Raw genomic sequence first — 13,913 nt, 5'->3', positions numbered from 1 at the left:
CAACAAGCTGTTCAATTGACTTACTGTTAAAGGTTTTGGGGAGGCTTCCTTAGATCTAAGTTACAATTTTTTCAGCTTTTCTTGAACTGAAGTTACTGGAAACACTTTCGGAGATGCTACTCACCTGGGGGCAACTGATTTTAAGATTTTCCTATGATCAGGAAATAGGTATTTTAAAATCACATTTTAATTATTTTTTTAAGTGAGAAAATTCCTAAAGAATTATTTGCATTTGGCATTCTTCACTGAGGCAGTTATTTGATGCTTTGATTTGCTTCAGAGTTGAAAAGACTTCAGAACAAATGTTTGATTGTCTTCAATTTTATTGCTGTGAGAGTGTTTAACTACTGAATATGTAAGCAAATTTTCAGTGTTTTAACAGTGGATCATTAGGCTAACAGTAACTTACTTGAAGTTTAGGAAACCAGTATGAGTGTTTTAATTCATTAATCTCTGGTCTTTTTCCTCAAGAAAGAACCATGGAATTGTGAGTAAGTGGAATTCAGTATTTGAGTATCATGAAAATGCTTAGGTACTTGGAAGATTTGTGAGGGGATATAGTAACAGCAATTGGACATGTTGTAGGCTGGTAAGGAGAAAGAATTTTAGCACAGCACTTGGTTGCTATTATGCAAAAACATTTGCTGGGGTTCAGTGAGTGTTGCCCCCGCTTCTTCCTTTCCCTCCCTTCTCCCTCTCTCCTTCCTTCTTTCCTTATGTCATCCCTCCCTTCTCTTTTTTTGGTGTGTCTCCCATAAAACACTATACAAAACAGTAAGTAGAACATTTGTTAATGGTTACATGTTACTTGGCTATCTCCCAGTTAATTTTTAAAGTCTTTTTTTTACAAGATTAAAGAAGAATATGGAGATACCGCTTCTAATGTTATTCATCAGTTTTCATATTATGTATGTTTGGACATGCATGCGGTATAAGTAGCTTTTCCCACTATATACATATTTGAGGCGTTGTTGGTTTTAAACTCACTGTGCTAACAGTAGATGTGTTTATAAGATGGATCTAACATTTTTCTGAAGGGTCTTTACAAAGCAATTTAAAATGTGGTTCTCTACATCAGGAGCAGGTCAAATTTTATGAATGAGATTAGATGGGTACACCAAGCATCGTGTTGTGTGATGCCCGTATGAATAGAACCGAACATTAATTTAGTAGCAAGCCAGAGCTTCTAGGTTTTTTCTTCTTCTAAAGAAGACATCTGGCATTAAAGAATGTAAATTTTTTGGAAATGAGTGGGACATTTTATTTGCATTTTGTTTCTGCAGCAAATCTGTACATTGAAAATAATTACATTTTTCCTGCAACAGACAGAATATCATGAGGCAGTTAAAGAGGGGAAAGGATTTTCAAATTATTATTTGCTGCTGCAGAATGCTGTGTAGCCAAGGAACAATATTTCTAATCTCCCACTTTGTTCTTTCTCTATCCAACTTTAATGCTGTAATCTCTTTTAAATTGTGTTCTACTTTTTGCTTTTCAGAAATAGGTCACGTTTTGATAATTGCGTTTGTGTTCGGATGTGTGACCTAGTAAGGAGTTTCTTCTTTTTAACAGTATTTTCAGAAAGAAGACCATTGAGTTATCCTTGTAGACAAAATGCACAAAAGGTTAATTACATCTTGAACAACTGGATAAACATAGCTTTTAAGAACTGACATGCTTTGGCTGTCTTTAGTTGCTGTCAATTTCATTACATTTAAAATCCTTACAGTAATGGTTTTGTAGAAAGCTGTAGTATCATTTTGGAATCCAGCTACAGAAAAGAATTTTCTGGAAATTAAAAGCATACTGTGCCTGTTTTTATGGGATTAATTTATAACTTCTTGCTAAGTTTGGGTGAAGTATTAAAAGTGCAGTAAGTACCAGTTGGTATAAAAATAAACATTTAAAAAAGCTGAAAAAAAATGTACTGAGCTGTTGCTTTCAGTGCTTAGAGCTTTAAGGTGAAAAAATCAAAACAGCCTCTATTTTTAGCAGTGGTTGCTTTTGCTAAAATTACAGCACAGTTGTGGGGGTTTGTTTTTTCAGTGGTGTTTTTGTGTGTGTGTGGTAGTTGGTGCTTTTTTTTTTTCTTTTTTTTGTGGATGGAATTTTTCATTGTTGTTGCTGCAGTTTAATTTTGGTTTTGTTTCCTCCCCTCCCCCACCCAGTAGTAGAAATTATAAGTAGGAATTGTACTTGTCCTTCACTGAATTCTGCTTTGAGGCTCCTCCTTACTAAAGTACGGCTGGCTTTATCCTCAAAAAACCTAGAAAGGCATTAATAGATCTCTTTCAATTATGCCCAAAAACCAAGCCTCACTAAATGAAATAAAATCTTTCTGACTCACAGAAACCTTGTTTTTGATGCTTTTGAGGGGGAAAGCCATCACTGTGGGTCAGATCTTCAGCATAAATTTTCTAAGTCCATGGGAGTTGTTCTTTATACTGGCTTTTGGGTCTGGAATGTGGTATTACCTTGACATATATGTTAGCTATTGGCATTTCAGTTGCAAAACAAACAGAGGCCTGTGTAGGGAACTCAAAAGCAGTTTAAGAGAAAGAAGCAGCAAAAACTGCAGAAAGCAGTTGACCCTGGCAAATACTTTTGGTTACTTGAAGTGACTTTTGGTGCCAGCTTCTACAAAGTCACAAACATTGCTGGTTAGTAGAGCTTTTCCAATGAACACAGGCCTAAATTTTTACTAGGTTTAATACCTAAATCCCACAGATAGGGGAAAAGAACATGGAGAGTGATTTTATTGAATGCTTTTTTTTAATTGAAGTGTGGTCAGCTTTGATTTCTTTATCGCCTTTAGAGGCAAAATACCTTCCTCATGGCCTGATGGAAGATAGATCTGAACTAAGGAAGAAATTTTTAATGAAAAGCTAATTTACTCGTTATATGGTGGACATGATTCATTCTGCTGAACTTCATACTGCTTTAAGACATCTGATTAATTTGGATGCATGTGTTGTGGTACAACTTTAATAAGTAGTGAAGTTTAGTAACTTTGGACAAATTTTGACAGATGTGATTCGTTTTGACACAGTCCAATTTGAAAGAGCTCATCCTGAAGGAAACCATCTTACAGTCTGTTTCTTGCCTTTTTTAATTTCTTTTTTTTTATTCTGTGCTTTTTGTTTTATTCAAAGCAGATTCAACTCTCTATTTACAGATTTATATTTTCCCTTCTTAGCAATTTTCTGTCTTTCTGGCTTCTCTCAGTCATCACGAGACTTCCAATTTCCCAAAATAATGCTCATGTTCATCCCTTAGCAGAACAGCCTGTTGTGCAAAAAGTTCATTTTTGGCTACTGGAGGTCAAACATACTTGGAAAATCTTGGTTGTGGTACAGTTTATGCTACAGTTTGGTTTTCTATGCAGGCTGTCAAAACTGGATTTCAGAGGTTCCAGAAGTGGCAGGATTATATAATTTTAACTTGGTTTCTGATCTGCTCACTGCCTCTCCACCCTTCCATTTTAAAGTTTGAAAAATTGGCCAGAATGGTCATACCATGAATTTTCTGGGGCTTCTATGGAGCTTTGGTTAACATTGAAAATTCTGGTTTATCAAGGAACGCTCCAGACCTGATTACTACTCTGGGAAGTGACTGTTTACATAACATTGACCAAATGCATCTGTGTTTGCTGGAGATAAATCTGGGCAGCAAAGGTGGAGTTGGAAAATCTAGTGAGAACTATGGATTTCTCTTGGGAACAGCAGGTACAGGCTATAGCTGGGAGTCTGAACAGAAGATTGCAGGTAGCTACCAGATATGAATAAGAACAAATATACAGCTAGAAGTGCCATGCTCTGCAACTGTCCTTAGGCGTCGTAGTCTCCCTATGCTGCTGACACTGTGAAAAGGAGATTTTGGCACAGCTTTTCTCTTGCTGTGTTATTTTGTTGCCTATTTGGTTAATTGTAGAGCACAGCTAATACAGTCCAAGACTGCTATCATTCTGGATGCATTGCTGAGCTCTTGGTTGTTTTACAGTAATAAATTGCTGCTTCTCTTAACACTGACTTAATTAAAGATACTTTTTGAGTAAGTATTGTCTGTTTCCTAAATAGACAGTACTGTCCTTGCAGAGCTGAAATGATGTGCTTTGTCACATTTCATTGGATTGTTTTTAATTAAAAACCAGAATGCTAAACTCTGTACTGTTTTAGAGACAATGAATGCAACATTAAGCTTCTCTACTGAGTTTTTTATTAGCTATTTATATGACAGTACTGTTTCCACAGTTGCTAATGCACTTCCCCCCATAATAATAACTTTCTAAAAACTGATAAAGATGATGCAGAAATAGAGGACCTGGATATTGGGATGAGCTGATTGTTCCTCCACATAGATATGAAGATTAAGGTAGAAGGTGATTTGTGTTTCTCATTCATTGTTTTTATGTCTGGCACTGCTGTACAACAAAAACATGGCCTCAGTTATAGTTTAGTTTTTCTTTTGGTAGTAATTCTGAATGTTGCTCTTTGAGGAAAGGAGGCTGTGCTCTGGACATGTTTTTTAAATCTTCCTCCCACAAAAAGTAACTTTACCAGAAAAGGGCGCTGCTTGCTCAAGTGGTTATTGAAATCAATATAGCCAGTTTACACATTGGCTGTTAAAACAGACCTCCAGTGTGACTTGCTGCCAAAGGCTTCTGTTCTCTTTCTAGGGAGTCACATGATGTGAAATTCTACCCTTTTCTTGCACTGTTCAGGTTTGAAGTTGCATGTTTCAATCCCTGAATGAGAAGGAAAAATTTGTTAGCTCTTTAGCTTTGCTTGTCACAGTCTCTGGCTTTGTTCCTAGAACCAATTGGTATTCAAAGGGCAGTGACTCATGGCATGGCACTGAAAGTCTTATGATGCTCTTCTATCCAGGGAATACTAAGCTCCTTTCTTTGGCCCATCACTAGGCTTTGAGTTGAGAATATCATGTTCAAGTACTACCTTGAGCATGGCTTTTGCCTTGGTATGCAGTGCTTTGATGACATTAATGAGCTGGTTTATAAAAACCCCAATTTTTATGGTTACCCATGAAACATTAAGGATTGTTCCCTCTGTAGTGTTCAGTAAATGAGCTGACTGAAAATATTACTTGATATATTCAGTTTGTTTAAAAATAAAGATATTTTTGGACTAGACAGAGAATTTAGGTGTATGGAACAGTGATGAAAATGGAGAAAAAGTCTAGAAATAGTCAGCTATTTTCTTTCTATTGTGTTAAGAAAGCTGCTGGTCTTATCTGTAAATCAAAGAAGTAGACAGTGAAAAATGCAAAACTTGCTTCATTGGGTTCTGTTAGATATTTGACATTGTAGTTGTGCTGTTGTTTGAATTTTGTGTGCTAAAAAAGAAAAAACTGGCTAAGAAGTAGAATGTAAAACTGTAACTGAAATACTTAATCCGTTGAATTATCCCTTTCTTTTGTAAATTCAGGGCTTGAATAAGTGCTGTGCTATTTGTGTGAACAGTGAGTTCTTGAATGTGCTTCGTAAGGATAAGAAATAATTTTCATTTTTGTTCTATGCAAAACTTTTCTTCATTTGCAGAGACAGTAGATTCTGTCATCTAGGGTTTATTTAATTATTGTAGTTTAAGAACCTCTTCAATTCCACTTAGTTTCCCAGCTTTTGCTCCCATTACCAAGAATATAAAATACGCTGCTTCTATTACCTGTCAAAAATAAAGTACCAAATACAAAATTTAGAACATAATATTCCTATGTTAATTATTTTTTTGTCAAAACCAAAAAACCTTGGCCATTTTTAAGAATGAGTGATCATTGGAGGAAACTACAAAATTAATGGTACTGAGGGAGATGCCTTAAGAAAGCCCTTTAGCTATTCTCATAATAAAGGGAAGTTTAACTTCACTAATGTATTTTACTTTATAATGAACTGTAGGCAATATGCAGGAAACATTGTCATTAAAAAGCAAAATCTCTTGGCAAATACTAAACAATACCTTTCTTAATGCAGCTCTTTCTTGCTACCTATTGTCTGTCTCAACTTCAAGGGTATTAAAGCAAAGATAATTATGTTCAAATAAATCTATCAGCAGTATCAGGCTATTAAGCTTCTTATCCAAGCGCAGGAATTAGAAGCTAGCTGAAAGATTTTCACAACTGTAACTGGCATGTGTATGGAAAAAAGAACCATCTATCCAGGTGCACATATAAGCCATTCAGACTTAAAAGCATGGTCATATTCTCACAGATGGAGATATTTTTAAAACATACATAAATACACGAGTTACTATGAGTAACCACCTTTTCATTCTTCTTGCAATTATGACAGATAAAGCTTAGTAGCATTTAATGGCTTGCCTTTGACAAAGTGGTTGAACCAATATTCTTTGCCTTCATGTAGGGAGATTTCACAGTCTCTCTTGCCACTCTGGTATGTTACTAAACACATTGGTTGCTCTTCATAGCGTTACAAATCAGACGAAAGTTCTTGTGGAAGTATTTAGTTTCTGTTGCCTTTTTTCCCATAGAAAGGCCTATTTAGATGGTGGTGCTTGGAACCGAAAGTGCAAGCAAACTTGTAGTCACTGACTGGGTGACAGATTTTACAAGGCAAGGTAAATAAATGCTTGAGCAAAGCTGACATTGTCCTCTTAAGTGCAAAGCTTGTATGCCTTGTTAACATTATTATTGTTCTTCAGGAAAAGATCCCAAAAGATGAAATCAAGGTGTTGTGTTTCACTTACTTTTTGGGTTTCCTATGAGATAAATAAACTTACGTGAAGGTGTAATTTTGTAATTAAAACTTCCTAATATAAAGAATATTCCAGTTATCATAATTGCCCAGAGACTTCCTCTACTTAGCCCTTCAGGTGCAGAGTTCACACACGCTCTTTTAAGACTTTTCCCTTCAAGAAAAAATATAGGTATAAATATTTAGGTATATTTAGGTATAAACCTAATTATTTTAAAACAGCTTGAAAATCCATTCACATTTATTACAGAAAGCTAGTGTTTAGTTTTAAATAATCACTAATGCTGATTAAAAATTCTGTTTGCATTTATGGCCTTTTGTGTTGTAATACAGGGTTGTTGTATAGGTATTCGACCACCCTGAGCACAGCTTCCAGGACAAGATGTAAGCAGGCAAAGATGTTTATTACATTATACAGCAAAGTGAGGGGCTTGGAGCACAAGTCCTATGAGGAGAGATTGAGGGAGCTGGGGTTGCTTAGTCTGGAGAGGAGGAGACTCAGGGGTGACCTTATTGCTCTCTACAACTACCTGAACGGGGATTGTAGTGAGGCGGAGGTTGGTCTCTTCTCCCAGGCAACCAGTACCAGAACAAGAGGACACAGTCTCAGGCTGCGGCAGGGGAGGTTTAGGCTGGAGGTTAGGAGGAAGTTTTACACAGAGAGAGTGATTGCCCACTGGAATGGGCTGCCTGGGGAGGTGCTGGGGTCGCCGTCGCTGGGGGTGTTCAGGGCGAGGCTTGACAGGATGCTTGGTTCCATGGTTTAGTTGATTGGGTAGTGTTGGATGATAGGTTGGACACGATGATCTCGGAGGTCTCTTCCAATCTGGTTTATTCTATTCTATGTAGTCTATCAGAAGGCACATATGTCACATCCTAATTGTTTTTTTTTTCTACTGGCATGTGTGTAATTAAAGCATACAATAGGTTAAAATAATGAAACAATATTTTAACACATCCAACCAAATTCTGTCCAATTTCTCTCCTCAGTCACAAGATGTTTACATTCTTTTCTGAGTCAAAGACTAAACATAACCTTCCAAAGCTGTCCAAAACCAGCCCTTCTCCTACACTTCTGGAAATTCTTTCCTAACTTGTAACCAGAAAACTCACAGATTTTGGGTTAATGAAAAATCTCTATAAAGTAATAGGTCTCGTGTGGGAATTGAAGAAAAAAAGTTAATCACTTTTGAGCCTGAAACACAGTCTACTGATAAAGAAACAGTCTTGATCCTTCCATTCAGCATTGTTGGTGTAGAAATCAGCCCACTTGCAGAATTCTGTGGCTTTAAGCTATTGTTACTTGAAATATTAACTGAAGATTAATAGGATGTCATTAACTACAATTGTAACTATAACCCCCAAATTCTGAATTATTTATTAGACATATTTTTTTCTGGCTTTCCTAATGGATGACTCATTAATTGTGGAATCTACAGCTATGTGTTTAATGGTTTTGAATTATTTTGAATGTTCCAGATGATACTTCCTGAGCAGAGTGGCTAGAGACATCCCGAGGTCTCTTCCAACCTCAACCATTCTGTGATTTAAAGGTTTCTCGTGTGCTGCAGGTATATGTAGGGAGATACTTGCCACATCTACTTGAGTTAGATAATGAATTATGTAGCTTTTTGAATGTCATTCAATTTACAGCATACTTTCCTTCAGTAATTCAGGTAATACAGTACAAAGGATATTTTTTAGGCAATTCATTCTTCTTGCCTTATGTTTTATGAAATCCATTATTCAAAAGGAAAAATTAGCTGCTAGAAATACCCTATGAAGTTGCTTGTCCTGGTGAGCTGTTCACTAATGAACCTTATTTGTCCAATAATCAGAAATTCACATGTAAAATAAATAGGATGAATGCTTTGTTTCTCCATTCTGTAGGAACTCAGTTGTGCTGTTACGTAAATCTGAATTCTTAGTTGGAGACTCAAAAGTTTTTGAGAGGAGCACTCTCACTACTTCTTTTTCAGTCAGTAGTGGGAAACAATTCTGCTTAGACCATTGGCTATCTAGTGAATAAAGACAGGTCAGGCTGGTGAATCGGGTTCAGTAAGTGCTAGAGATAGTGACTAGGTTCTGATTTACATCTGAATAACTGTTCTTTCTGAAGATTGATTGCCAGAGGTTACTGAAGATGAACAGTGCAGACTTATCTGAACAGTCTCCAGGTATTGGAGCACAATAGAGGAAAAGCAAGGGGAATTAAGTTGACTGTCTTTCATTTTAGTATTTCATATCAAATACTTAAAAAGGCATGCTTTGAATTTGTCTTCATTTGAGCATTCCTAAATACCAAATTCTAAATGCTGTGGTTGGTTGAATTGAAAATACTTGTTCTAATCTGTAAAAGAATCTTAGGAGCTAATTATAACTAAGTGAGCATATGTTAATTATGCATTGTTAGGAATCAAATGGGCTTATCATGGGATTTTCTGATTCATGGAAATTATGAACTGCGTCTTTGGCTGCAGTAATCTTGCAGACCTTTGAGAGAAACTGAATTCTTAAGTCTGCTGGACTTGCATGTTTTTAATGATGGTTACTATGTCCTAGTTGTAGGAAGGAGTGCTGCAGGTGTTCTTCAGGTTGATAGTGTGAAACTGCTGTCAAGCTACAAATGTGTAATTCTTACAGAAAGCACATTGACATGAACAGCCTGGATCTCAATGTTGTGTGCCTTGCTCAAAAATGCCTCTTCTTTTTGTACGAATATGTGGCGCAGGGGCGAACAGTACTATAGGTATACTTAGTATGGAAAGCACTTGTGCAAGGTTGGTCTCTTTGGATTTGATATTTTCTGAATCTTTATTTTTTTCTGCATATCATGTATTTTAAGTAAATCATAAAGTCAAGGCTACTCCCCTGTGTAAATTGTTCTCATTTTATTTTTACTATACTTATTAATTATTCTTATAATGTATGTATTTGTTCTTTCTTCATACTTCTTTCCTTCTTCCTCAGTACCTCTGTAAAGTAGATCTTTCCTTATCGATGAGACCATTTCATTGTCTATCAAGAGTGAGAAAGTGTGGCTGTGCAGGAGTAGAAAACAACTGCTTGATAGTTAACAATTAGCAAGACCAAGCCAGTTTCCTCTTAGATATTATCTCACCTATCTGTAATTTTATAAGAATGTTTTTAATGAATCAATCAGAAGTCTTAAATAGTCTCATACAATTGAAGTCAATAGAATTGAGGTAACTTCTGCTTTCTATTTGGGGAATGTCAGTGTCTGCAATACATGAATCAGCTGTGTGGGCTTGTAACACACATCTGAGAAACTATTTCTTGTTTGAATCCTCCAGAACTGGTGTCTGTATTCATATGCTGGTCTTCTATTCGTCATGGCATCATCTGTAACCAGAAAGGAAATCCCATGTTAGTCACTAGCAGTGGACTTCATGTGGAAGGTTACATAAAGATGAAACGACAATTATCTGCTTCAAAACACTTTTAATCCTTTGAGATTGCTTCCCACGTATTACATGTGTTGTTATGTGCTTAAATGCAAAGTCCTCCTTCTGTGACATTCTGTATTTGTGACAAAATTGTGGGAGAGTTTCGCTTACTCTGCTCTATGTCTTTCAATAACACAGTCACAGGGAAGCAGAAGGCATCCCTAGATTACAAGATGCTGCTGGTCAGGCTAACCTAAAGCTACACATAAGATAAATAGTTAACCAGGGAAGCAGTCTTGAAGTTGAGATAGAAATCCATGCCCTATTCTAAAAAGAATTCTAAAGAGTTCCAAAGAAACAGGCCTAATTGTTTATATTATTATATATCATGCTTTCTAACTTCTGTGTGACCTTTTTCTGGGTTTATTTGACTTAATTAGCTGTATCATGTTATTATGTTTAGTTTCTCTCACTGGAGTTTTTTGCAGGCTATTATTTTTTTTTGGTTCTTCAGTTTACCTGTTGGTCACTCCAGCTGTGTTATACCTTGAATGGCAAATAAGCATCCTATTATAGAGGCTGTATTGCCTTCTCTCCTAACAGATTAGTAATCAGTTAACTTAATCCCATTGCTTGTTCATATTTGTCTCCTTTTTAGCTAGTTTAAACTCTGTTTCTAGACCTGTGATCTGAAATACAGAAATGTGTTTTTGTCTTATATCTGGCTCTGTTGCTGACTTAGGACTAATGTATACTGAAACGGGCCCTTCTTTTTCTTTGCTGTAATTAGAACTTCCCTTTTTTTCTAATATCTTTAAGCATTGGTGTTATATTAGAACATCAGTATTGCCATTTGCTTGGGACATTTCTTTTATATGCAGAATGGAACAGGTATGCAGCACTTTTTTATAATACAACATACTTTTGAAGTAAGCCTTTATGAATTCATGATATGAATTGGCTCAGTATTTAGCATCCTTCATACTCAACACTTTGATGTACTTCTAGTTCAGTGCCGTTCTCTGATTACTGTTTAACATTGCTTAGTACTTTTAAAAACTGTTTCTACCTGCATATATATGTTCTTTTTGTCTGTGCATTGTATACTATAGTTCAATTATTTTGTTTATTTCATATATATTTTTAATTCCTTTCATGGACTTTTCTATGCAGGTCATGATTGCACATTGATAAACGTGAATCTCACGCTGTATATCTGTTACTTGCATTGTGACAAAAAATATGGGATGATAGAGAATAAAACCAGTGAGCTTCTTGGCAGAGATTAAAAGTAATTTTTTTCTATCACTCAGAGCAAATGAGCCTTGCCAAGTAGACTCATTGTGGAGGACGACTTGTCTATTTACGTAATTTATTGTTCTCAAAATTCAAGTGCATAACACTCAGTTAAGTCTACGGGGCATGATTTGTTAAACATAATCTCTGTTTTTATTATGAGCTGAACAGTATTGGTAGTTGCATGTTAAAATTACGCAGATAAACAGGAACAAGTGCCTCTTGTGATACTAAATATGAATATTCCAAGAAGCTTTACCCATGGTAATAAGTTCTGGTAACTTAGATACTCATTTTACAATCCAGAGTAATTGGAATTTTTTTTCTCTATTGCTTTTTCTGATGCTTCACAGGAACATGTTTAAAGGATTAACTTATTCAGTTCTTTTGATAGGTATGCACAGAGGTATTGTAAAGAATTTGTGTTTTGCCTTTCATTCATTGTCAGCTTCCATGTCAGGTCATCCTCTAATATCCTTGGGAATTGATGATTCTAGATAGAGTATCAAACTGCTTTTTCTCTTTTGAATCAAAAATTTTAGTATTTTTGATAGGAAAGCTGACTGCAGTTCTTGAGACTAAGGTGTTTTATAATACTCTTTCTGTAAATTACATTTCCATGTGTAGTCTACTTGAGTAGCTAAATCTGGAAGTTCCTTATCATTGGGAAAGTGATCCAATTTGGAATACAGTAGAAGGAGTGTAAACAGTGCTCCAGATACTGTTTGCTAGTCCCAGAGAACTGGAACATAGGTAGTAACTGGTGGAAAACGCAGTTAATAATGACCATGCCATCATGTTCAGGTGAATTATTTTTTATTTACCTGTGGCAAAGGCATATAGCTTTAAGAGAAATGCTAGCTGTATCAGCCTTGAGCTTGGATTGCAAGATGTTTTGGGAAATTGGTTAAGGTGACAGGGCCAGTAACTTGATTCTGCTGAAAATGAGAGCTGCCTTCCCGTATAACTAAGGACGTGAAATAGAAGAGGAGCAGATTTTGCTCTTACTCTGTCTGCTATGTTTCTGTGTTAGATGGCAAACATAGTGGATACCTTGGCCTCTTTTAAGTGACTGCAAGTGTGTGATCTTGCAGATGGTAATCTGTAGTCTCTTTTGACATTGGTTATTGATTCAGACAGTTACTTTTGATCATGATCTAAACCAGCACCCAAGGGACTTTTGATTCAAAGCATCTGTTTCAATCTTGAAAAACGTTGGTAATATTTTGTTCTTTTTTGAAGTCAATTTTTGTTAGTTGTTAATCATGAAAGGATACTGATTTGCAGCTAAACCTAGCCTTTTATTTAATTTGATCTTTTATTTTGTTACCCTGAAAAACTGTCTTTGTATGCAAATTTGCCAATACTGATGATAAACATTGTCATTTAATTTGTCTTTCCTTTTTTTTTTTTTTTTAAGAAGTTATCTGAAATGTATCTGTCAGTAGGTAGACTAGGCAGCACAACTTCAAAGTTTAGTACAAACTAGTTCACTAAAGTAAGGAAGTATTACTTGTAATTAGTACACTAGACAAATAATTTTTGGTCCCATTACCCTTCCAGATCTTGAAAGAAGAGAACATTACCTCACTACATTTTTCATCAAACTTTTTTGAGTTTATGGTGAAGAGAGAAGAGAAGAATTTAAACTTTGTGGATGTGACAAGCAGTATTTCAAGCTGAATGTTTAAATTACTTCCTCATACCAGAACACTGAGGATAAATTAACTACAAATTGCGCCATGGTCACATAGGCTTCTGGAGCCCTGCTACCTGTTATGTCTACTGGCAGCATGTGCATCTGTGTATCAGACTGAGAACTTTCCCATGTTCCAGTACGCTGTTTGTTGCTGTGTTGCAGGAGAAAAGAGCCAGTAGTGGGAATGTTAAGACACAGAATGCATCCAGGTGTGCTAGCACCACAGATGATTATGATAAGACATCTATGTTTCACCCGAGACTACTTGTGTAGGAGCCTTTTTTGAAATACTCCTGTTTCTTTTTTTTGCCTAGCTCTGCTGTTGCGTTTTTGGAATTTGATCAAATTTTTGTCAAAAGTGAGCAGAAGCTAAAGGCCTGCAAACCTGTTCAGCCACAGAGCAATTAGAAGGAGGGTTGGTAGGGCTTTTTGCCATAGTGTTCCTAAGGAATCAATTTATATGAAATTTTTTTTCCCACAGCTTGACTGTACTTGGAACAAAATGTAATAAATGGTGTTTGAGAGATGTTCTTCACTTAGCCAGTGTTAATTGGTACTTTTCTTTTTCAGCTAATCTGCCTGTGCCTACTATTGCTGCAATCGATGGGACTGCATTAGGTGGTGGCCTAGAACTTGCATTAGCCTGTGATATAAGAGTAGCAGGTAGGTCTGAATCCTATCTGTGGAATATAGGATTATTAATGTTACAGATGGATAGACTGATCTTTCTTTTGGCAGCAGTCTTACAAAACATACATTGTATTGGATATTGGTTGTAACCAGTCAT

The 13,913-nt window shown here is 36.1% G+C and overlaps 1 protein-coding gene across 1 annotated transcript in view; it reads left to right on the top strand.

Annotated features, from left to right (window-relative positions):
* AUH (AU RNA binding methylglutaconyl-CoA hydratase) overlaps positions 1–13,913 on the top strand; it is a gene marked incomplete at its 5' end in the record, with an annotated part of 122,163 nt that overhangs the window by 36,949 nt on the left and 71,301 nt on the right. Inside the window, one exon of the mRNA XM_054177758.1 lies at positions 13,697–13,789. Coding sequence (XP_054033733.1) covers positions 13,697–13,789 — 93 coding nt within the window. The remainder of the gene's footprint in view (positions 1–13,696; positions 13,790–13,913) is intronic.

This window comes from Dryobates pubescens, chromosome Z, assembly GCF_014839835.1.
Source record: "Dryobates pubescens isolate bDryPub1 chromosome Z, bDryPub1.pri, whole genome shotgun sequence".
NCBI lineage: Eukaryota > Metazoa > Chordata > Aves > Piciformes > Picidae > Dryobates > Dryobates pubescens.
This window is presented reverse-complemented; position numbering and strand designations above follow the sequence as displayed.